Here is a 22,281-nt window from a genome sequence, read left to right on the forward strand (position 1 = left end):
CACCAAAACGGAATACGCCTGAAGGTGGAATACATTTGTGGCATGGTGCACAGCAAAGGCTGTGGATCCCCTTTCTGCCCCTCTTTCAGAGGTTCTCCTCTTCATTCTTGCTTTGGTCCATCAGGGCTCTGCCCTGGGCATTCTTAAAGGCTATCTTTCTGCAATTTCGGTCTTTCTTTGCCTTCCTGATCAGCCTTTTATTTTTTAAATCCCCTATTTTAAATAGATTTCAGACAGGCATTACGCACCTTTTTCCTCCTACTCCTTTCGTAATGCCCCAGTGGTACTTGAATCTTGTTTTGACTTACCTTGTGTGCTCCTTTCGAGCCACTACATAATTGTCCTCTTAGACTCTTGACTCTAAAGACTGCTTTTCTGGTTGCCGTCACCTCTGCTCGCAGGGTGAGTGAGCTTCAGGCTCTGTCTTCTAAGCCTCCTTTCCTTGCTGTTCATCCGGACAAGGTTGTCCCCTGAACTAGACCTTATTTTCTTCCCAAAGTGGTTACCTCTTCCCATATCGAACAGACCATCACTTTGCCCACCTTCTTCCCGCCCCCTCATCCTTCTAAGGAGAAAGAGAGACTCCACCGTCTGGATCCAAATCATGCGTTATCCTTTTATCATGGATCGCTGACTTCTAGAGTAAGGGACTCCCTTTCAATGCCCTACTTTTGTACACTAATGGTCAGTGTCTTGCATGGCTCTACGCTTCTGGCGTGGAATGTCGTGTAAAGAACTGACGTCAGCGCACAGGGGCGGCGTCTAAGTAGATACCTCGATGCCATTCCGGCGATCACGACGCCAACGACGAACGTGGAGTCGACCCTTGCCACGTACTGACGCGCAGGGGTACTGCTGAAGAAAAATTCTCCGGATCCAGTCTAACGCCTGGAGGTAATTCTAAGGTAAAGAATCTATAATTAATATATGTCTCTTACAAGTATATCGTTACCAAAGGTAAGTAAATTGTTCGCTAAAGCTATGAGAGAAGTGGGTGAGCTTACCTCGTTCATGCCCATAGTTCCTGAAGAAGATGAACGCCTGAATGTACACTTAAACATCGATTCAGATCAAAGGGCCAGATGTACGACGCTTGCTTTTAGCAAGTCACAAATTGCGACTCGCTAAATGCAATGTACAACAGTGTCTCAGACACAGTTTGCGATTCCCAATGGGGTCGCAAATTGCATGCCTCATCAATATTCATGAGGCATGCGCAAGTTGCGACCCAGTTGGAATGGCCAGCACTCACAGGGATGGTGGCATGCTGGGGTCAGCAGACCAATAAACACAATAATTATCCTACCAAAAACTACTGAGGAAGGGAATGAGAGGCCTGTCTGGAATCACCACTCAATCGTGGGGAAGGAAGCAATTCCTTTTGTTCATGTAACCCTCACACACTCTATTAGTGTCATGCTTCATTATCGGGTTCACCCTGACTCCTAAACGTCAGGGTGGGCTCGACGTATTTCAGGGAGCTCTTACAAGAATATGGCCAGGGGGTATAAAGATTAAAACTCCTCCTACAGATCCAGGTATCCCTTTATTATGGAACTGTGGGGGAAACTAAAATATTAAAAAACAATAGGGGTCGTCAGGAGATTAGTGGTCCTATGACCCTAGTGCCAACATGTTTCAGTCCGTAAAAATATTTGGCCCAAAAGGGTCCTGGACTTTCTTCAGGGCAAAAAAGTGTAGTCCTCCCTGGTTAGAGTATCATAGGAATGACCTATTCATATGATTATTTTTCTAGGATGCAGATTGCTGCTCCTGATTCACCACGGCAAACAGATACCTTGTCTTGTCCCTCCGTATGGTAACGATCACTCCATCTAAAATGAAAGTATCGCAGAAAAAACATTTTGTGCATGTAAGAGGGATCAGCAGACTACCATGTCTGTGACTGCTTTTTCAATAAAGCAGTTTTTTTTCTAAATGCAGCATGTTTTCCTTGAAGGAAAATGGGATGCATTTAAAAAAGAAAAATGAAACTTGTCAGTTTCTTTTTAAGGGCAGGCAGTGGTCCCTGGGACCACTGTCTGCTCTTAAAAAATATTTTTGCACCCATTCACTAAGGAGAAGAGGTCCCCTGGGGTCCCCTTCCCATTTGTGAGTGGCTTACCACCCTTTTGAAAAGGGTGGTAAACTGCGAGTGTTTTGTGACCGCAAATGCAGTCGCAAAACAATCGTACATAGGTGTGAGACTCGCTATTCGGAAGGGACGCCCTTTGCACACCCCTTCCTAATAGTGAGTTGCAAACCATATTTTGCGAGTTGCTAATAGGTTAGCGACTCGCAAAATATGGTTTGTACATGGAATTTGCGCCTGAATAGGGGGCTAGAAATAGTGGAAGTTTACCACAGTCCAGAGTTTCCCTGTTCAGATTTCGCCAGGACAAACCAGACTATACTTACATGTGGGAAGCAGATCAAAAAGAGACCAAACATGCTGTAGTTTGGTGTGCAAAGTCCGATGCTGCATGTTATGCCTCAGTCAGACCACCTTATCTCAGAATGCGTCAGTAATTTTGCACTGTGGTAATAATGCACTAGACTATATATGTTTTACCACATGAAAAATTACTGCACAGCTTAGTGGAACTCAGGATGACCTTATTCACTGTTGTTTACAAAAGCAATAATGTGTTGGTCAGCACGTGATATGAAAATGTATTGATTGCAGAAGAACACTTGAAGATCGTTTGAAAGTTGAAGAAAAGCTTGGAACGCTGAATGTTTCTGACACCGCTGTAGGAAGCAAACAGTTGACTTTCACACTGAAGAAGGTAAGTGAAAACTGATATGCTGCCTAACATGTTGTGATGCTTTTGATTAACAGACTTCAACTATATCCTTAATATTTAATTTTCATCACTGTCTTTCTGTAATTTTTCCATAATTGAAGGGTCACAGAAGCTTCCTACAAATGTTTCTTCCAGTGTGTTAACCTAAATGATTTAATATGTGTTGTATGACTGTTCATGGATGCATAAAAAATAACTGAATAAATACATAGGCAGTAAAGTGGATGTATGATAAGCAATCATAGTAGAGAAAGCTAAAAAGCCTAAAATAAAAATGCAGAAAATTGAAATTTTGAATGACTCCGTTTTAAAATATTTGTTTAAAAAAAAAAACATGTTCTTTCTTTTTACCAAAGTTGTCTTAAGTCAGGGTACAAGACTAGGCTTAATTTTAGAGTTAGGGTGAGAGTCAGAGCCAGGGTTAGGCAAAGGGACAGCAATAGATTCAGAGTTCTAACCTAGTATTAGGCCTAGGTTCTGGCCAGAGATTTAGCACTAATCTTGAAGTCAGAGCTCAAGTGACACTTTTATGGTTAACACAACACTAGGCCTAGGGATAGAACTTTGTTTAAGTTTAGAGTAAGGTTCGGGGATGGGTTAGGACGGTTGAGGTTTAAGGTTAATATTGTGCTTAAGCTCAGACTGTTGGTCAAGGGTTAGGCTCAGGTTTATCTTTCATTCATGAAATTTGTACAATGTTTGTGTATGTTTTATGATTACACTAACGGGTCTAATCTTATCAGTTATAATCATGCTCATAAGTATTTAAATGTTGATGTTTTGTATTCAGTATTGTTTTTAACTTCATCTTTATTCACATGCTAACATACTTAGTGTATAAGCAGAGTGTAATAGTCTATTTTTTAACCTTGTTAGTGGGAATGTGCCATAATTCATGAGAGGTAGATTGAAGAGCACTCTGAAGCCCCTCTTTTCCCTTGCAGTTCCAGTGTGTGTCCTTGCCTTTTCTAAAAATGAGTACTTTTGTCTTGTTGGTGTTAAGTTTCAGGTTAACAACCTGATTCAGGTCAAAAGTAGGCTGTGAGTGGCTTCAGGCAGTAAGGACCAGACTCTGGCCCTTGATTATGAGTTTTATTCACCTTCCACAGTTGACTGAAATAACTCATAAGGAGGGTAATTCAGAATCCTAAATTGTTGATTCTACAGCCATGTTAGAGTTCGGGGAAGCTTTTAGTTAACAAATTGTCAGTGGATTCTACTGGTGTAAAGTCTTTGAATGATGACCTGTCCATTGCAGGGGTGTCAGGTCTCAGTGATGCCCCTTTTAGAGTGGGATGTCCATCATTCAGTTAACCCTGTCCAGAATCCGCATGTGTGGCATGGTGGTCTTGGGTAGGGGAAAAGCATAGTGTTCCCAACACACAGGAAGTAGACTCCCTACACATCAAGGTCATTGTTCTTTTTGTTTTTAAGAAACAAACTCCAAATTTAGGAGTTTGTTTCTTGAAGAAACTATGCAGAGTGAGTGCAACAAACCGTGCATGCTAAGCAAAGTTCAGTGCCTTAAGTGATGGCGCATCACCAGCACCTTTGCTGAAGGCACAGTGATCTCTGCCTTTCTAGTAGGATTCTATAAATGTGGCTGCCGGTCTGCCTCCAAGGGACCATAGGCCATGGACTTCACTGACCTATTGGCTCCGTGAGGAGCTTACCATGAATCTAAATTACTCCGAAAGTTTGTATAATGATCACAGTAACACCAAACAAATCTATAAAACTAAACTATAGTTACTGTCTACAGCTATCTTGCAATTCGACTGAAATTTAGGTTCCAATGTGGTGTTAGAGTGTAGTCAGATAGGGGTCAGAAGGCGTTGACGAACAGAAGAAAACAAATTTGGCACAGTTACGCTGAGTATCTCTGGTTGATTGTGAGGTAAGATGCCAAAATGCTTGGAAGTTAAAATGGCTACATTTGTTTATAGTTTATTCATGAAATTTGTAAAATGTTTTTTGCACGTTATACAGTTACACTTTCGGGTTCTAGTCTTATCCATTATAATCATGTTCGTAGGTATTCACATTTTATTGAATTGTATTCAGTATTGCTTTTTAACATAATATGTATTAACATACTAAGATACCTAGTGTGTATATGCAGATGTGCAGAGTGTGATCGAATATTTTTATGGCTACTGCTAACTGCAGATCCCTCACCTTTAGACTACCACAGGGACAAGACTGGATACAGAAACATTTGTACAGCAGTGTTTCCACGCGCTGGAAGGTAGGGCCATGCGGCTTCGAGTTGACTTCCATCCGTTCGGAAATGTTGACTGGAGCCACATCTAGGTGCATCTCTGTCAGCTGACGTCAGTTCTTTTCTTTCTGCATCTTTGAACTTGGATCCGGAGCTCCACTCCCTTTTTCCTCGTCGGTTTGACAAGACTTTTTCTTTTAAAATTCTTAACCAGGGGCGTGGCCAAGATGGCAGAATAAGGTGCGCTTCTTGCTCCTACGCCGTCCAGGCCTTTCGCATCGATTCATAGCGAGGCGACAAGCCCAGGGCCAACATCGCCTGCACCAGCCCGAAGGGCAACACACCTCTGAAAAAGCCCTGTCATACTAAAGCTTGTGAAGGATTTTGTATTGTATGAGTCGGAGTAGCAGCTTGATTGCCACCTCCCTCGGGTGCATCAGGGCTTCCTCCCAATCAATGTCTTCTAGTGGACCAGTAATGACTTCCCACTTGGATCGTAGGGATTTTAGTTTGTTGGGCATGTTATTAATTAGAGTTTGTGTATCTCATTCACCCATCTGGTCTCTTTTTCCTTCTTGCCTAGCCATGCCAGTAGTTTTCCTGCCCTGTCCCCTGACTCATATAGCCGATGATGTTAGACCTGAATTTGTGGCTGTACTTCCCTTTCCGTCAATGCCTGAAGTTCCCTACGTGTAAGTGCTATCTGACGCACCTGGACATTGTTTACTTCGGGGTCTACGTGCAACTCAAGGTGCAGGAGCTTCCTTTCCAACATCTCTATTTGTTGGGTCTCTTTGCGTCTCTTTCGTGCTATCTTATCCTGTATTTTACCCCTTAACACAGCTTTATAAGCCTCCCATAGGGTCATTGCTGAGGGAACCGTGCCCTTGCTTTCAGTAAAATAAAGGCTGGTCTCTGCTTTGATTACTCCCCGCAGATTTTTGACGCTCAGTTCCCATGTGTTTAATCTCCATTCCACGTTCTGCTTACTCTGCCTCCCTCCGATCGTTAGCCAGGGCGGTGAATGATCAGATAGTCCTCTCGCCAAGTATTCTGCCTTTGCTATGTTCCTAATCTTCCCCAGCTGGCGCAAAGAAGTAGTCAAGCCTACAGAAGACTTTATGTGCACCAGAGAAGTTTGAATAAGCGTGCTCAGTCGGGTGCTGTCGACGCCAGAGGTCTGTTAGCCCCAGAGAGTTTGTGAAATCAGACAGAGGCGTAGGGATGCGAGTTCCAGTGCCTATGCGTGTGCCATCCTAACCTGGATCACCTACATCATTAAAGTCCCCCCCCCCCCCCCTATTATATGTGTGGAGGGGCCAGACTCCAGCTGGATTTTAGCTATAGCGTCTAATGTCTGAGCTTGCAGTCTTGGTGGAGCATATACACTAATAAGGGTTAACTCCTTCCGGCCACCATGTACCCTGAAATGCAGCAAAAGTTCCATTTGGATCAGTCCAGGTTTTGGTAGCATGAAAAGGCGGCGATTTCTTGATTAAGATCACCACTCCTCTAGCTCCGGAAGAAAAGCCTGCATGTGCGAGCGTAGTATACATACCTCTACCTAAAAAGGTGCAACGCGTTCCCATCAGATGCGTCTCCTGTAGGAAGATAATGTCTGGTTTGAGCCTCTTAAGGTATTTAGTTACTAGCCCTCTCTTGATCTTGCCTCCCAGACCATTAACATTCCAGGTGAGGGCCGTATATTCTTCTTCACCCATTATCTACTTGTTCTGTCTGTCTCTTTGCGATTGAAGTGGTCTCATCTTCTATCCCCTCTCTGCTATTCTTGCCTACAACTCTAGTTCCCCCACCACAGACTGAATGAAAAAAGAAAGAAGATCCCTACCAACTAATCTACATATTATTCCCAACATTCTCAACTCACTCCCCCACCCCACACTCTCCCACACCCCACACCCATCTCCCAAACCGTCAATGTGACAACTTGGCATAGATATAGTTTGAGAGTTCTGTAGTCCTACCCCTTCCCCTATCTATCTTAGTTTATCACACAGAAAAATCAAAAGGATATATGTTTCTCAAGTGTCTTTTGCTCAATCGAGCTGAATACATTAACGTCTGCGGGGGGGCCTTCTCAGCCGGTCTCTACCGTTCCTCCGGCAGCTAGGCCCGTGTCACGTGTTTCTTCGTGCATCTTGTCTTGCCTCTGGTGTAGCATCTCTGAGTTCCTTTTGCTGCGTCCGAGGCTTTTAGGTAAGTAATGTCTCAAAGCAGCGGATGATCACTATCCGTGTCAGCAACATAGTCTTTGTCCGAAAGATCCGGGTTGGGTCCAACCCGTTGGCCGGAGCACTGATTACTGGCCCCGGCTTGAGCTGAGTCTCCCTCGGAGTCCGATCTTTGCCTTCTCATGACTATGGAGGGAATCCTCTGTATTGGTGTCCCCAAGCAAGATCTGCGGGGACCCCCCAGGATGCGCTTTCTTTTTTCCCCTTGCTGTTTTGGCTTTGCACCGCTCCGGGCATTTTCAGACACAGAGGTTGTTTTCCTTTTATCTTGTCTCGGGGGGGGGGGGGGGGGGGGGGGGGGGGGGGGGTGCTCTTCAATCCAGACCCACGCCTCTTCTGGCGTTTGGAAGAAATAGGATTTACCCTGTAAAAGGATCTTCAGCTTGGCTGGGAAAAGCAGCATGTATTGAAGTTGCAGGGCCCGGAGCTTTACTTTAACTGCGTCAAATGTGCATCTCTGTTTCTGCACCTCACGTGAATAGTCACCTATTCTACATGTTTGCTCATGGAAGCAATGTAAGTTGTAATGATCACCACAGATGCCACCACCTCACCGACCTTTGTCAGACTCACTTCACTATTAAGAGTAAATGGGATCACTAGCAGGTCAATTACGGATGCCCGATCACTCCTTAACAGCAAAATGTGTGCGGTCTTTATTAGCTGGCATTAAAAATATGATGCTAAGCAGACATTCACCCTCCAGACTGCCCTGATAGCACTGCAGTTGTCAGCACAGGACTATTCTTTAACCTTCCCTGGCCTATCGGCCGGGCTGCCAGGAAGTAGGCCCAGTGGTACGCATATGCGCTTTCTTGGCCCACAGCAGTATTCCTTGCTAAAATCTGCCATTGAAGCACTATACTGTATGTATTTGATGACTATGGATACACTTGCATAGCGTTTGAAGTGATGAGCATGCTGATGTTTGTAGGCCAATGCTAGGTATCTGAAAAATGAAACTCCAGATTCCGCTGTAGTGGTGTTTGTGGGATAAATAAGGATTATTAGAAAGTTGATAACTACTGCATATATACCAGTATTGTTTAAAAACTTCCTTAGTAATGTGGCATGACAGAAGCAGAGGTAATCCACCGTCTTTGGGTTTGTAGTGCTGTGCTAGGAAAGGAGCACTGTTTTAAGAGCGGTCGAACCTGATTACATAAGCGGTGGGATTTTAATCTAACACAAGACTGTGGTCAATTGCTGATGTGCGGGTAGTTACTTATTTAATCTGAATAAAAAGCGTAATCCAGACGGCTTTTCATTCATTGAACCCCTGCGCTGATTGATCAGACAGCGTTACCCTGGTCGCACGCAGAACACATTTCAAACTGTTGGACTTCAGTTCATGCTATTGGTATGCGTCTCTTCAATTCATTTAATCTGGGCTTTAGCTTATAAAAGCAAGAAATTTGCACATGCAAACCATTTTCTACTGCTGTTTTTCAGAAAAATTATAAGTCTTGAGCTCCCCTCTAAAGCAGTCTTGTGTGATCTTAGCTGCTCTGGGGAGATGCAATGATCCCACATATTTGTCCTCATCAAATAAGGAGGCAAGGTTCATGCATTCTGTTGGTAAGAAGTTGTATCCAAATTCCTACGTTAAATTATACCAAATAAATTCCGAGGCAGTGTTGACAGGCTGTAAATGTAAAAGTGCGTTACAGAGTGATGAGGAACTTACTGACACATTTTCACACAAGAGTTTAGAGATGGCTGTAAGACGCTAGGAATGGGTCGTGCAAGCCAGCAAGATGGCTCAATGAGTTAACCGTTCACTTGTGACATTTGTTTGTGGCCTGCAGCTCACAAATATGAACCCCGGTAAAGCTGACTCATTGCTATATTGAATACCTTTAAATTGAGTAACCTGACACCTGAAGAGAAAAGAAAAATCGGCGTTATATACGAATCAAGTTATAATTTAGTAGTGTGTGCTAGCTGTTCATGTGATCGTTCCTGCAACAAAGGCGGAAAGAATATATACAGTTCATGTTTGCACAGTGTGTGAGGCACTGGTGAGGAAAAAGAAGCAGGGCCTGCTAGCTACAACATTGATGCATCTGCCAAGCACCTCTCTGTTTGCATAATGGTAATCAGAATAGTGTGGTCATGACCTATGTACCTCATGTTACATGTAAAGGCAATTCAGAACTCCCTTTTTGTCAGGGACCTATTGTCATTTACTATACAGGCCGACAACGTGGCAATAACTGTGTATATAGGGTAGTGAACTTGGAGTAGGGTTGGATCGGTCATGCAAGTTTGAGTACATGCATAGCTGTACGTGTGCCTCCGAGGGCGCCCCCTTAGCAGTACCATTGTCATAAGACTATGAAGCTCAAGTGCATTGGGGAGATATTGTTTAACTGCTGGCACATGATCAGTTGCGAAAGTGCAGTCTATGGGTGTGGATCTCGTTCGCAGTGGTGGTTGTGGAGGCCAGGTGCCTGCAGAGGCTGGGTTGGGAGGTCTGTGGATTGCTGGTGTTGCCAGGATCGCATCCCAATTTGCAGCTATAGGTGTTTTCCTGAGGCCCACCAGTTCCTCTCACCTTATTGCTGTGGCCTCTGCTCTGGCCCACGCAATGGTGGAACACCTCCAAGCCTGTACCTGTGGGGGATCCAATGCCTTCTATCTCTTCGTAATGAGTTGTTTGGCAGTGGCTATGCCCAGGTCTAGGAACCGGGAGGTGACCTTAGTGTTGCGTGTCCTACGAAAGACGTACAGTAGATATGTTTGCCACTCAAAGGGTAACTCTCTCTCCTTACAGGCATGAAGTGCGTCTGCCACTCCCTTCCAATAGGTACTAAGATTGGGGCAGCCCCAGAGCATGTGCACTAGGTCTGCATCAAGGGCTGCGCATCGGGGGCAGGCAGAGTCAGCTCGATGGAAATATCTGTTAATGTTAGCCGGTGTTAAGTACGCACGTTGTGTAATAAAGTATTGTATTTGTCGGAGTCTCATATTTCGTGGGATACGGGTCGGGCTGGCCAGTATCTGTGACCAGGTTTTATCTGAGAGTTGGCATCCTAAGTCATGCTCCCATTTGTGTCTGAGGGGGTTTAGGCTAATTGCTGCGTGGTGACGCAGTGAAGCGGCGAACCAACGTATCAGGTGCCTGCCTCGTCCCATAACATGCAGATATTGGATGGTGAGGTGCATTTGCAGTTTAGTGCCTAGATCTCCCCGTTTCTCCGTAAGGGTGGCCACCAGTGAGCAATGTAGGAGGAATGGTCCGGCGGGAAGTTCCTCGTTTGCTGCTAGTGTCGCATAAGTGATCAGTGAGCCCTCGTGATAGAGATCCCCTAGGGTCCGTATCCCAGCCTCGTGCCAATGGTGCAAATCAGCGGCTGTGCATGCCGTTGGACTCCTAGGGGTGCCCTCCAGTGGGAGAGCAGGGGCATAGGGTGTGACATGCCGTGTTAGGTAGAGGCTCCACCGGTAGCACCTGTAAGCCACGTTCAAATCTAAAGACTCTGGGGGACGTGTGCGTGCTACCACACCAAGTATTTATTATATCATAATCTCTAGTACATTTCAATATCTCCAACAAGGAGATAAACACAATGTACACAATATTTTCGCAAAGTAACACAGTAAATAGCACAAAATACACTGTGGGCCCCAGGCGGGGACCAAACCATATACTAAGAAAGCGGTATAAGGACGACGTGTCAGGAGGATGTAGAGAGGACGTAGAATTGCTGGGGACCCACAGAACCACCCAAGGTAAATAGATAGGGACCCCAAGGAGAGCGTGTGCAGTGTGTGAACGGGAAACAACGTTTACCACACACACACAACGTGGTAGTTTACAACGCGGTTGTTACAACGACTACATTGTTACTACGAGTGTCATAACATCACAAGTCGTTTCAACGACTTGCTCTAGGGGCCTTCAACACCAGGGAATGTGTTGGATTTTAAATCCAACACCTTCCATGCTATTGTGCAAATTGGAGTAGGAATAGTAATTAGTACTGTTCCTAAGTCCAGCGCGCCCCCTAGAGGAAGTGGTTGAAACAACTTGCGATGTAATGACGCGTAGTAACAACACGATCGTTGTAACGACCGTGTTGTAAACTACTGCGTTGTCAAAGAACGCATTGTAACATGCTATATTCGTGTGTGAACACGACCGCGTGTTCCGTACAAGTCTATGTGCAAGTCACGGTTGGATTTTTAAAGATCAAGGACCCTTCACAGTGGACCCTGGAGGAACCCCCTTGGAGGACAGAAGTTTGGAGATCCACCCCACCCATGTATACCCTAGTACCCACGTTACCTACACCAAGGAAGCCAGGTGCATAAGTGTGATGTGGTGTCAGAAACCGCCGTCGAACCCAATGGAGAACTTCAGGAAAGTGCCGCTGCTGGAAGAGGAGAAATTGTCTGTGGGAATACAAAACGTGGATTTTTGAAGAGGCTATGTCACTCAGGGGTGACCAGGAGACTTGGAAGACCAATGCCCTCCGATGTCGGGTGCTTCAGGGAAGATGACGATGACCTTGACTCTGCAGCTGTGAGAACGACAAGGTGACGCTGAGGAAGACCAAGACCCAGATACGAGCTGCACCACAAAGGATTTTGAGTGCTATGGGGTCGGTGTCCGGCGGGAGCACCAGCAAGCCTTGGCAAATGCAACCCACGCAGGAAGTCAAGAAGGTGCAAAGTTGGGACCAGCAAGGTCCAGGGGACTCACCACAAGCAGGGGAGTCAGGGCAGGTCCGACTAATCAGGGGAGCCCAAAAGACACAACGGTGACCCTCAGGCCGGAGGCACTGGAGTCGCGAGAGGATCTCAAGCAGCTCACCAAACGATGCAGGCCACGATGCGGTGGGCTGAAGATTCTGGTCACTGAAGGTGCTCAAGGTTGGGGCTATTCGGAGCCCGAAGATCTTCTTGCAAAGAAGCCAAAAAGCCTTTGCAACTGCAAGTTGGACGCAGTGCACAGGGGTTCGGTTATTGCAACCCTTGCGAGGGATGCTGGACTCAAATTTGGTGAGAGGACAGGGCAGGCATCGGGAGCTGTGAAAAACCACCACCTGTGTTGCAGAGCCCACGGAGTCCGGAGGAGCTCAGGATCTGCAGATCGGTCGACATAGTTGCAGTGCCAGCAAATGCAGGGGACTGACTCCTTCACTCCAAGGGAGAATACTTCAGGTGTCTTTGATGCTTCACAGGCCTTGGAAGGTTCCTGTATGATGCACAGGTGATGCAGCAGACTGGAAGGGAGGCGAAGTCAGACCGAACGAAGTTCAGTGTGCCCAGACGGTAAAAGTGCAATAGTATCTGATCTGAATCTTATCCCACGGCAAAACTAGGGACCTACACCCATGTAAGCCCTTAAGTACCCTAGAAAAAGGGTTGGGAAGATTCAGGGGACCCTCCCAGGGGAGGTTCTGGACAGGGGGGACGTTACTCCCATGTCCTTTGTACAGTTTCGCGCGAAAGCTGGAGCCAACGGCTCCCAGGACTGGTTTGAACTGGACTATGCACAGGGACACCAAATGTGCCCCTCATGCTGACATTCTGGTGCTGGCAAGTGCACCCACACAGCACTATCACACTAAATCCTGTCTGGGAGCTGGTCACACTTCCATGTGACAGGATACCTAATGTTCTACCTTCCTATGGTCGAGCTTGGCTCAGCAGCAGGAGGGCAGAAATATGTCTCTGGTCGGCAGCAACCATTTTGTGCTGGCCGGTACTAGAAGGCCGGTACCGAAACACGAGAGCCTAACGGAGGGCTCTTCCAGTGCTTGGAATCACATACCTACCACACCGTTTACGGTGTGGGGTGTATGATTCCAACATGTTTGATACCAAACATGCTAGGTTTCGTTGCAGCCATTTTCAAGATGGTCATCGCGTGATTACTCGGTGCCCCTCTATATAGTATATGGCTGCTTCACTGGCAACCCGGGAGAATGGACTCCATAGGCTGCAGGGGCACCCTCTCACTTAGAACCAAGCACCCTGCCTTAAGGATTGTAAAGTCCTGCAATAGGGATGACTCATAGGTTTTAAGTGCAGTGACCCTTAGATATAGTGAACCTATATCTTTAGTAAGTGGTTCAAGCACCAACTTACACAGGCTGCAATGGCAGGCCTGTAGTTCCATTTTGAATGGTCTCTCATGAGTGGCATAATACATGATTCAGCCTATGGGAGGCCCTTGGGGTACATATGCCCTGGGTACATGGGTACCATATACTAGGGACTTATAAGGGCACCCCAGTATCCACTCTGGGGGTACCTAACTACTGAACATTACAATTTAAGGCATAAAGCAGATAGACTGGGGTCCTGGTTAGCACAATCCCAGTCAGACTAGGCAAAACATCTAAGGCACCAGGCAAAAAGTGGGGGTAATCATGCAGAAAGATCCTACATTCCTACAATCCTTAAGTAGATGGGGGCACTGAGTTAGCGTTTCATAGGGGATACAGAGAGCGAGTCATATGCAGGTGGTTCTGAGAGTGAGAACTAGGTGTCTTTTTCAGACAGGGGGAGTAGGGTGTATGAAGTATGTTCACTGCTTTGTAGGACTCTGTTTAAAGACGATTACGGCACGCACCACCAATATGTGCTTAATTGTATGAGTCATAGCTGGTATTAGGTCTTACAATGTAGTGCGCCAAATGTTTAAATGACCTATTATGGACCATGTACACGGTTGTCTGATCTGTATTAAAATTAAGTTTTTTTTTAAAAGATCCCTAAGTAGATGACTGGCTGGAGAAGAGATGTTGGGGACTGGGGCCTTTACCAGCTGATGGTCCCAAGTTTGAAAATAACATCCTTGCTGTTCTATCTTTGCATGTTTGTGAATGTGGCCAATTTCATGATGTTCCCAACCTAGTCACTGTCGCAGAGTCGATGGGTAATACTTCTTGTGTCCCCGCCCGCTTCTCCCATGCCTTGTGGGACTCAGTAGAATGCCTCGTCCCCTCCCTTCCAGAGAAGTCTGGAATTCTCTTGCTCCCCTGGTATGAGATGGGCAACAAGCTGCCACTCTTATCATTCACTGCGGTATGGATATCACCACTTCTGTTGGTCGGGCTATGACCTCTTCCATAGCTCTATGTCGGCATGCATGGTTGCGTACTTCCAGGTTTTCGGAGGCTGTACAAACTACTTCAATTGACATGCCTTTTGATGTCAACTAGGGTTCATAGCGGTTCAGAGATAGTCATGGTGGTATGGAGTCTTAACTATGTTGTTGTACTAGGGTTGTCGGGAACAGATTGTTTCCCCTTGTTTCGACTCTTATCAGCCTTCATGCGGCAGAGTACTTCTCCCCCATTCCAGGGTTACACCCTCTGTGATGTTCTTTTCTTCTCATTTATGCTGTCAGTGACAGGTTTTGTTTCCAGTCATTTGGAACATATCTTGTTTTGCAGTCTTGTAGGAGTCTCTTCTTACAGCTTCTTTTAGACACTTGATGTCTCCTACTCGAGTACTAGTTTTGTGGCGGGTTTTCTGTTTATGTTGTGCGGATGCACTATAGCCTTGTTCCTGTTTTCAGGGACCTTATTTTGTATGCCTTAGAAGCATTTTGTGAGCTATCTATGCACTTAGTATCCTTTGTAGGGACTTCAACTTCATATTTTCTCTGCCCCCTAGGTCCAAATGAGCGACACTGGTAACACAGGCAGGCACACTCTTTGGCTTGGTTAACTTTTGTTCTGGTATTCCACACTCTTCGGTGTGGACCTTCTTTTTGTTCTGTTTTACTCTGTGGGACACATGGATTTTCTCCTACTCATATATTTGTGTTCCTATTAGTTCAGGCCTGGGTTCCACGACTCCACCTCCCTAATGCCCTTGCGTTATCAGCATCTGTATGGCATATTATTTCAAATTACACCTAGCCACTGTTTTCTTGTGTAGGCCCTCTCCTACTTTATCGTGCTCTTGATGTTTATCTTCAACAGTCCTATGTTCTTGTATCAGTTTTTACTCTTTCGGTGTTGTACCTACCTTCTGGGGTTCAGCCGTTGCTGTTGCCTCCTGCTGTTTTTTTTTATACATATCAGCCATCGCACCCATGGGGTAGCTGTTATGTCTGCTATGCTTTCAGTTCTCTTCACTTGGGACACTAGTCCCCTTGATTGTTTGGATCCTTGTCTGGTATCTTTTTTCAAAAGAGGCTGGGTTTCCCTTTCTTTCCTCCCTCCACTCCCCCCTTCGTGACGTCCCTTTTTGTATGGGAGAAGTTCCATTTAACTCCCTTCTATGGTTGGGGTATTTCATTCCTTTTTCTTGGGACATGTCCTATCTTTCCTCCAGTTTCCAGGAAGTCTTGGTCAAGTTTCTTACCTGTTTCTCCTGCTTCCATAGGTTTGACAATGTGTGATTGTCATAGTCACAGATCTGTTGCCCTTCGTTTCTGCCAGCCCTTTGTTTCCCCTGGTGGTCTTTTTCTTCTTCTTCTTCTCTTTCATGGTGGACTTTCCACATAGTGTTTATGCTTTGCTTCTCCTGCTACCGCTTGCTTGCATCCTTCCTCAGTCGTTGGCATTGGTTCTTGGATGGTTGCCCTTGTTTTCCTGTAGTGGGCAATGCCTTCCACTTCCTACTGTTATGTGGCATTGTGTTGTTGTTTCCCAGCTTTGTATTTCTGTCTCCACCTCAGTTACTGTCATAGCCTCTTCCTTTACAACAGTAGGATGTATTTTCTCTGCCCCCCTTATTTACCTCTGCTCTTGGAAAAGTCCTTCGTTTTGCTACTTATTCTTCTCCCGCTCACTGGCGGAGGGCGCCAGTTACCTTCGGAGGTGTAGATATACTTTTGCTGTACCCTGTATTACTTGTGTGTCTATGGTTATTTCTATATTTTTTATATGCATATTTATCCTTGTATACATTTATCTTGGATGTCACTGCATGTATATACCTATCTCTTGAATGGATCTCTTGTAGATGTATTTTACTTCAGGTATATATGTGCGTGTTTTGCACATATGGTTGTGTGGCCTTCTGTACGGTGTACGTCTCTTCATTTTACCTGCACTCTTCTTGGTGACCTGGTTCAACCTTCTTGTTTGTACTCGTCTGTTTCCTTCCCTTCTCTTCAGTTAACGTCTCTGTTACATTATTACGGAGGATGCCTTGTATATCTATCAAGCTTCTCAGAATAAGATCGTTTTTTTTTTTACTGTTCCTGTTTTACTAGCAATGCTCTTCGTATTCATTGTTATTGCTTTCTATTTTATCCTTGATGCTATGATTGAAGTCCCTTTTAAAAAAAATCTGTTTCTCAGGATAGTTTCTTTGATGATCAGTGGGTGCTCTTTATTCGTTGTATGTGTTCGCTGCAACGGAGCACGCTGTGTGGGCTCCTTCCATAGGTTTCGAGCTTGGACTCTATGGACTATTGTCCTTGTTCTCTTTGCATTCTCCGGTCATAGTTCGCATCCCTTTTTGGGACTGCCTCTTTTACTGGTTCTAAACTGTGTTTCTCACGGTCTTATAGCTTTCTACTCCCTACGGGCTTCCCATAGTCCTTATTGGAGATCAGTTCTTTCGATGAGCATCTTTGCTTCACCTATCATTTTTCGGATAGTCTGGTTCCTTTCTATCTTATGGACCGGCTTCTCATATTTGGGGATCTTTGGTGAGGTCAGTTCACAGCCCCTCCTCCAATTATGGTATTGCTTGGGCATCTGATTCTAAGATAAGGAATCTGCGGCTACATGTCTCTATCCGATGGACAAGTTACTTACCTTTGGTAACCCCTTATCTGGTAGAGAAAGGATCTAGCCGCAGATTCCTTATCACCCCACCCATCCTCCCACTCTGCAAACTGACGGCCCTGTCGTCTCCTAGATCCCCTCTTTGCATTCTGCTACGGTTCTTTCAATGTAACCTTGTTGATACACGATTCTTCCCTTTTTGGCACACTGTTTCCGAGACTGTTTCTCTGAGGGGCTCTGCGTTGTTGGTGTGGAAATGGTCACAAAAGAAACTGACGTCAGGACGTGGGGGGGTTATACGGACTCCGTTGACAGCACATTCAGGAGACGACATTGCTGCGGAGTCGCTAGACACCCTCTACCGTCTCGCAAAGGTACTGCTGAAAAAATGTCTGAATCCAGTATGACGTTGTCGTTACCAAGGGTAAGAAACTTGTCCTACAAAAATATTACAGGACTCTAACTTGTTTTTATTTGAGTGCATTGTCTTGCTTGCATATCCTCCTTCTGTCGGAAGCCAAAGGTCTCCACATCGGTTTTCTGGCTATAGGTGGGGAGCCACCCTTGAGCTTCCTTAGGTCATGCACATTGGTTTTCATAAGACAGGGCACTTACCATTCTTTAAATTGGAGTTTGTCATGTGGGCACATAAAAATTTACAGAAATCACTGTGGGTACATATAGGTTTATTATGAGGAAGATACATGGCCAGATTCATAAATTGCATTTCGTAGTACGTAAAATAGTACTAATCTTGTACTACAAAATGCAGTTCACAGACCAACAGCCAGAGGCCTCAACCTCTCCTATAGTTTCTGTGTACCAGTCTTTCCTGTGTCAGAGAACTTTGCACACATAGGTATGGTTTTTTTGCAGTAAATTTTAGGAGGGACTCTTGGGGAAAATGATGAATAATTACTACTAAATGGGAGAGGTTTATAGAAAACTAAAGAGGGTTGTGGGGGCTAGGTTAAGAGAAAGAACACAACCTCAGAAGAATATGACAACTGCAAAACACAAAATACACTTTTAATAAATATTATTTAATACACATTTAATTTGATATGGTAATGTGCTGTAAAATAATATTTATTTTATTTCCAGGTTTATAATACATATTATAAATTAATTTATATTTATATTATACATTAAAATAGATTTTAAGAACAGTGCATTTTAATAATTTTCGCTACTCTTTCTGGCGGTGTGCTCCATCAACTGGTGAAAAGCTGTTTGTAGTAACGTTATACTTGTAAATTCTGTTGTAGGAGTCTCCACCTTCTCATTTTAATGGTGGAGACATGCAAGTCTACACTTATGTATCAATCTCCACTCAGATATGCATAACACAAACATGGAGAATTGCACCTAGGTGTAGCAGTAAATATACATGAATATCTACCTTTGTAAATTGGGTCCAAAGTCTTTTCTTGTAGATATTAATAATATACTTTGAAAAACAAACAGGGCTCTTCTCATTTGGCCGTTGGAAGTCTGGCATAGGGAAACCCAGGGTCTCTTTTTTCCCCACAGTTGGAAAACGAACAAAGGCATTTATCAAGTCTGGGTGAGAACAAGTCACCAAAGTTATCTAATAACCTTAGCCAAAGGATAGGGGTTCAGTAAAGAAAAGTGTCTATTTCAATCCTTTAGCTCTGTGGTCCCATGAATCTCCTTCATTTTACCTCAAATGTCTTAGATTCATCCATGAAGACTTGAGATATTGCTTGAAACCTCGACCACAGGAATGGGCCTGTGGCACCTCAGGACACAGTCTCTCCTAATGGTCGCTGGGTCAAGCATGGGCTGTCTCTTCTGCACCTGCATTCTTCATTTTCAACTTTTGTGGTCTGTCTTCATTTCCTACTCCACTGCTCTTCTGTGTCTCCTGTGCTCGGTCTTTTCACCATTCTATTCCCTCCTCTGCTCTTCGATGTCTCCTCCACCACTCTTCTTTGCTGCCTTCACTGGTCTGCTTCATTATCTACTCCTATGGCCCTACTTATCTGACCTTCTCTGGCACCATCTTCTCTTTACTCACACTCATTGTTTCTCTGCTCTAGGAGAAATACTGCCACTTTGTGGTCCTTGGAACTGGAAGTCCAAGCCACTGTTCTTGTATATAGGGGTCCCAAAAGGTCATGCTGCCTTTCTATATCCGCAGTAATATTGGAAACAGACTCATGCCACCAAAACATCACAAATTATTGATGGTGGTTCTTTCAGCTGTTTCTAAGACAGGCTCACTGTCACAAGGTATTCATTCTTGCAATTTCTCATGTTGGTGTGGAGCAAAAGAATGCTAACTACACCAACATTACCACTATAGTGCTTAGATGGGATGAAAGGATTACTTAGTGTGTCTATTAATTCTAAAAGGGCAACCTGTGTGTGCAGTTGGATGAGTTCCATGTTTCACCTTACATTTCTCTAACATGACTTGCATTCCTGAGAGAAAATCAGCCAAAACATTGTCTTTCCCAGGAGTATAAATAATCTTTTATGTGAAGTTTTGCAAATGCATAGATATTCTGGCCAGCCTTGAAGAAGCATTGACTGACCCTTCAGTTGGCAAAATCTTAATCAGTGGTTTATGGTCACAGTGGATTGTACAAGTCTTACCCCAAATGAAAGATTTAAAATGCTCTAAGGCCCATGCTCAAGACAATGCCTCCCTTTCAATGATTGGGTATTTCTCCTCACTGGGATACAAGGACATGACTGCATATGCAATTATATGTTCTCTTCCTCTGCAGTCCTTCTGGGACAATACGGCCCCCAAGCACTTCTTGCTCGCATCCGTAGTAATGATGCTATCCTCTGTAGGGTCAAAGCTTCTCAAGGCCGTAGCCTTAGCAATTGCTGTCTTCATAACTTTAAAATCATTCTCACAGTCAGAGACCAACAGGAATCACAATCCTTCTTGAGCAATTGGCAAATGTTGTACATTTTGTCTGCGAAATTAGTAATGTATTTCGCACAAAACTCGGCCATCCCCAAGAATAACCTCACATCGTCCTTACTAGCTGTTACCAGGGTGGGTTTGGGTTTGACACCCAGCTAATCTATTTTTTTTTCAAACACATTTTTATTGATTTTTCTTACATCCAAAGAGGCAATAAAACATGGAAAGGAACAAGGGGTTTGGTTACATACCCCAGATAGTTATCCGATCCCCAGTTTCAAGCAGATTGTTTAAGGCACTGTTATGGCGTCACAAGGTGTTCATACCAAATATCGGGCAAGCGTACACTTATTCTCAAATGATTTGTACTTAATCGGAGACAGAGTCCAGGAGGGCCAGCAGAATATAAGTGCAAGACCCAAGGGGGGATAGTCACAGGCCCAAATCAGGAATCAGAAAAACATAGCATATTAGGGTAATGAAAATAAATTATCACCCGGTATACTGTCAAAACTCACAGCCCAGGCAAGTCTATGAGTAAGTTCTTTGCAATAGTCCTTGTCCAAGCGTAGAAAAATTCAAACCCCGCCTGCCTCTCTCTCCCTCCCCACCCCCCCAGGCGTGTCACTTAAGTGCTGACTACACAGGCTCAGGAGAGCTTTAGCCGCAACAGGGCGACTCATTGGAATGAGGGGATATTGAGTAAAAACAGATATATAGGACAGGTACCACTACGCAACCTGAGGAGCCAAAACAGGGTGGTTGCCAAGCGTATCATGCTCTACACTATAGTTGCCATCGGGTCGTTCACAGGTGCATCTTCCTCAACGCTCGCAGGGAGCTTAAGCGCTATTACTAGCCCTTACCAGGCTCTCGCCCTTTCCATCGCCCTTTCACTCCCCGTGCGGTTTGCAATCTGTAACCTAATCACTCCCTTGCATTCGTCCCATTTCAGTAGGTCTGCTTTCTACTTAACGGCACTAGGGGCCTGCTGCTCTTGCCAATGAGTGGTGATGGTTCTCTTGGCTAGTAGGAAGCACAAATCTATAAATGTACTAGTGATTTTATTTTTTGAAGTATGAGGAAACCAGTGTAGAATACAGTGAGCCATGGATGGGTGTAGGTCCCTGTCCGTAATGTCTGACAGTAAAGCTCTCACTTCCTCCCAATAACTATCTAGGACCGGGCAGTCCACAGCATACGTTTAAAATCTGCATTGTGTGCCCTACATCTCGGGCAAGTCGTGGGCTGGGTCAAAAAATATGCATGCAATTTCACCAGGGTAAGGTATGCTCTGTGTAGAATATGGAAGTGTATTAACTGGAACCTCGCATTCCTTGTGCTTTTCCAGGCTGTCTCCACCAGTTCGTCCCATGCCTTATCCGGGATGGCCATCCCTATGTCTGTTTCCCACTTAAGCTTTAGAGCAGATAGGGGGTAAGGATTCCAGTGTCATGCGTCTGTTGAGACATGTCACCGCTTTGAACGTGCCTGCCACCATCACCACATATTGGCACCCCATAGAAGTGGGCGGTTCCATCAATCCTTCTCCCCAATGTTTCCTAATGGCTGTCGTGAGGGCCGTATCCTGTAAGAAGTCGCCCCCAGGCAAGTCATCGCTGTGTCCAATTCTCCAATTTCTGCCAAGTGCCTCCGTGTGGTAGGGCCCTGCACATCTGCAATGGTATCTCTGGGGCATAGGGGCGCTTGATCGAAGCCCTCCGCAGATACCTGTTCCAGCATTTCCGTGCTGTGGCAAATTCTAGGGTGAGGGGCATAGGACCAATCGGGAGTCGCAGTACTACACGGGACAGCACCATCAGGGGCCCAAAAACCACCCCCCGGCTCCTCCTCCCCCCTCTATTGGCCCTCGCTACCCATTGTGTGAAACATTGGAATTGGGCTGCAAAATAATAAGTTTCATAGTCTGGGACCGCCAGACCCTCCCTCTGCCCTAGGGCACATAAGTGTACTGAGGGCTACCCTGCGCCTGCCCTTGCCCCACAGGCAGTAATCATTGTACGGAGTTGTTTGAAGTAGGAAGCCAGAACCCAGATCGGGAGGGTCCAGAAGAGATACAGGAGCCGTGGGAGGGTCACCATTTTGAGTAGTGCCACTCGCCCTGCGATAGATAGGGGCAGGAAACCCTAGAATTCAAAGTTGGCCCTAGTCCCTCTGATAGCCTTCACTATGTTACCTTCAATAATATCCTCTTGGTCGTGGTAAATAAGGGTGCCCAGATAGGGTAAGCTTCTGTCGTCCCAGTTCACGACCTCCGTGCATTTTGGGCCCAGTCTATTCCCACGCACCGGGAACAGGTAGGATTTTGACCAATTCACTTTTAGTCCTGCCACTCAGCTGAGATCGTAAAGCAGCTTCTTCGCCCCCT

The 22,281-nt window shown here is 45.2% G+C and overlaps 1 protein-coding gene across 1 annotated transcript in view; it reads left to right on the forward strand.

Annotated features, from left to right (window-relative positions):
- Window positions 1–22,281, forward strand: part of NOL10 (nucleolar protein 10) — a 727,799-nt gene that overhangs the window by 628,315 nt on the left and 77,203 nt on the right. The window contains exon 20 of the mRNA XM_085610703.1: window positions 2,687–2,789. Coding sequence (XP_085466829.1) covers window positions 2,687–2,789 — 103 coding nt within the window. The remainder of the gene's footprint in view (window positions 1–2,686; window positions 2,790–22,281) is intronic.

This window comes from Triturus cristatus, chromosome 6 (assembly GCF_964204655.1).
Source record: "Triturus cristatus chromosome 6, aTriCri1.1, whole genome shotgun sequence".
Taxonomy (NCBI): Eukaryota; Metazoa; Chordata; class Amphibia; order Caudata; family Salamandridae; genus Triturus; species Triturus cristatus.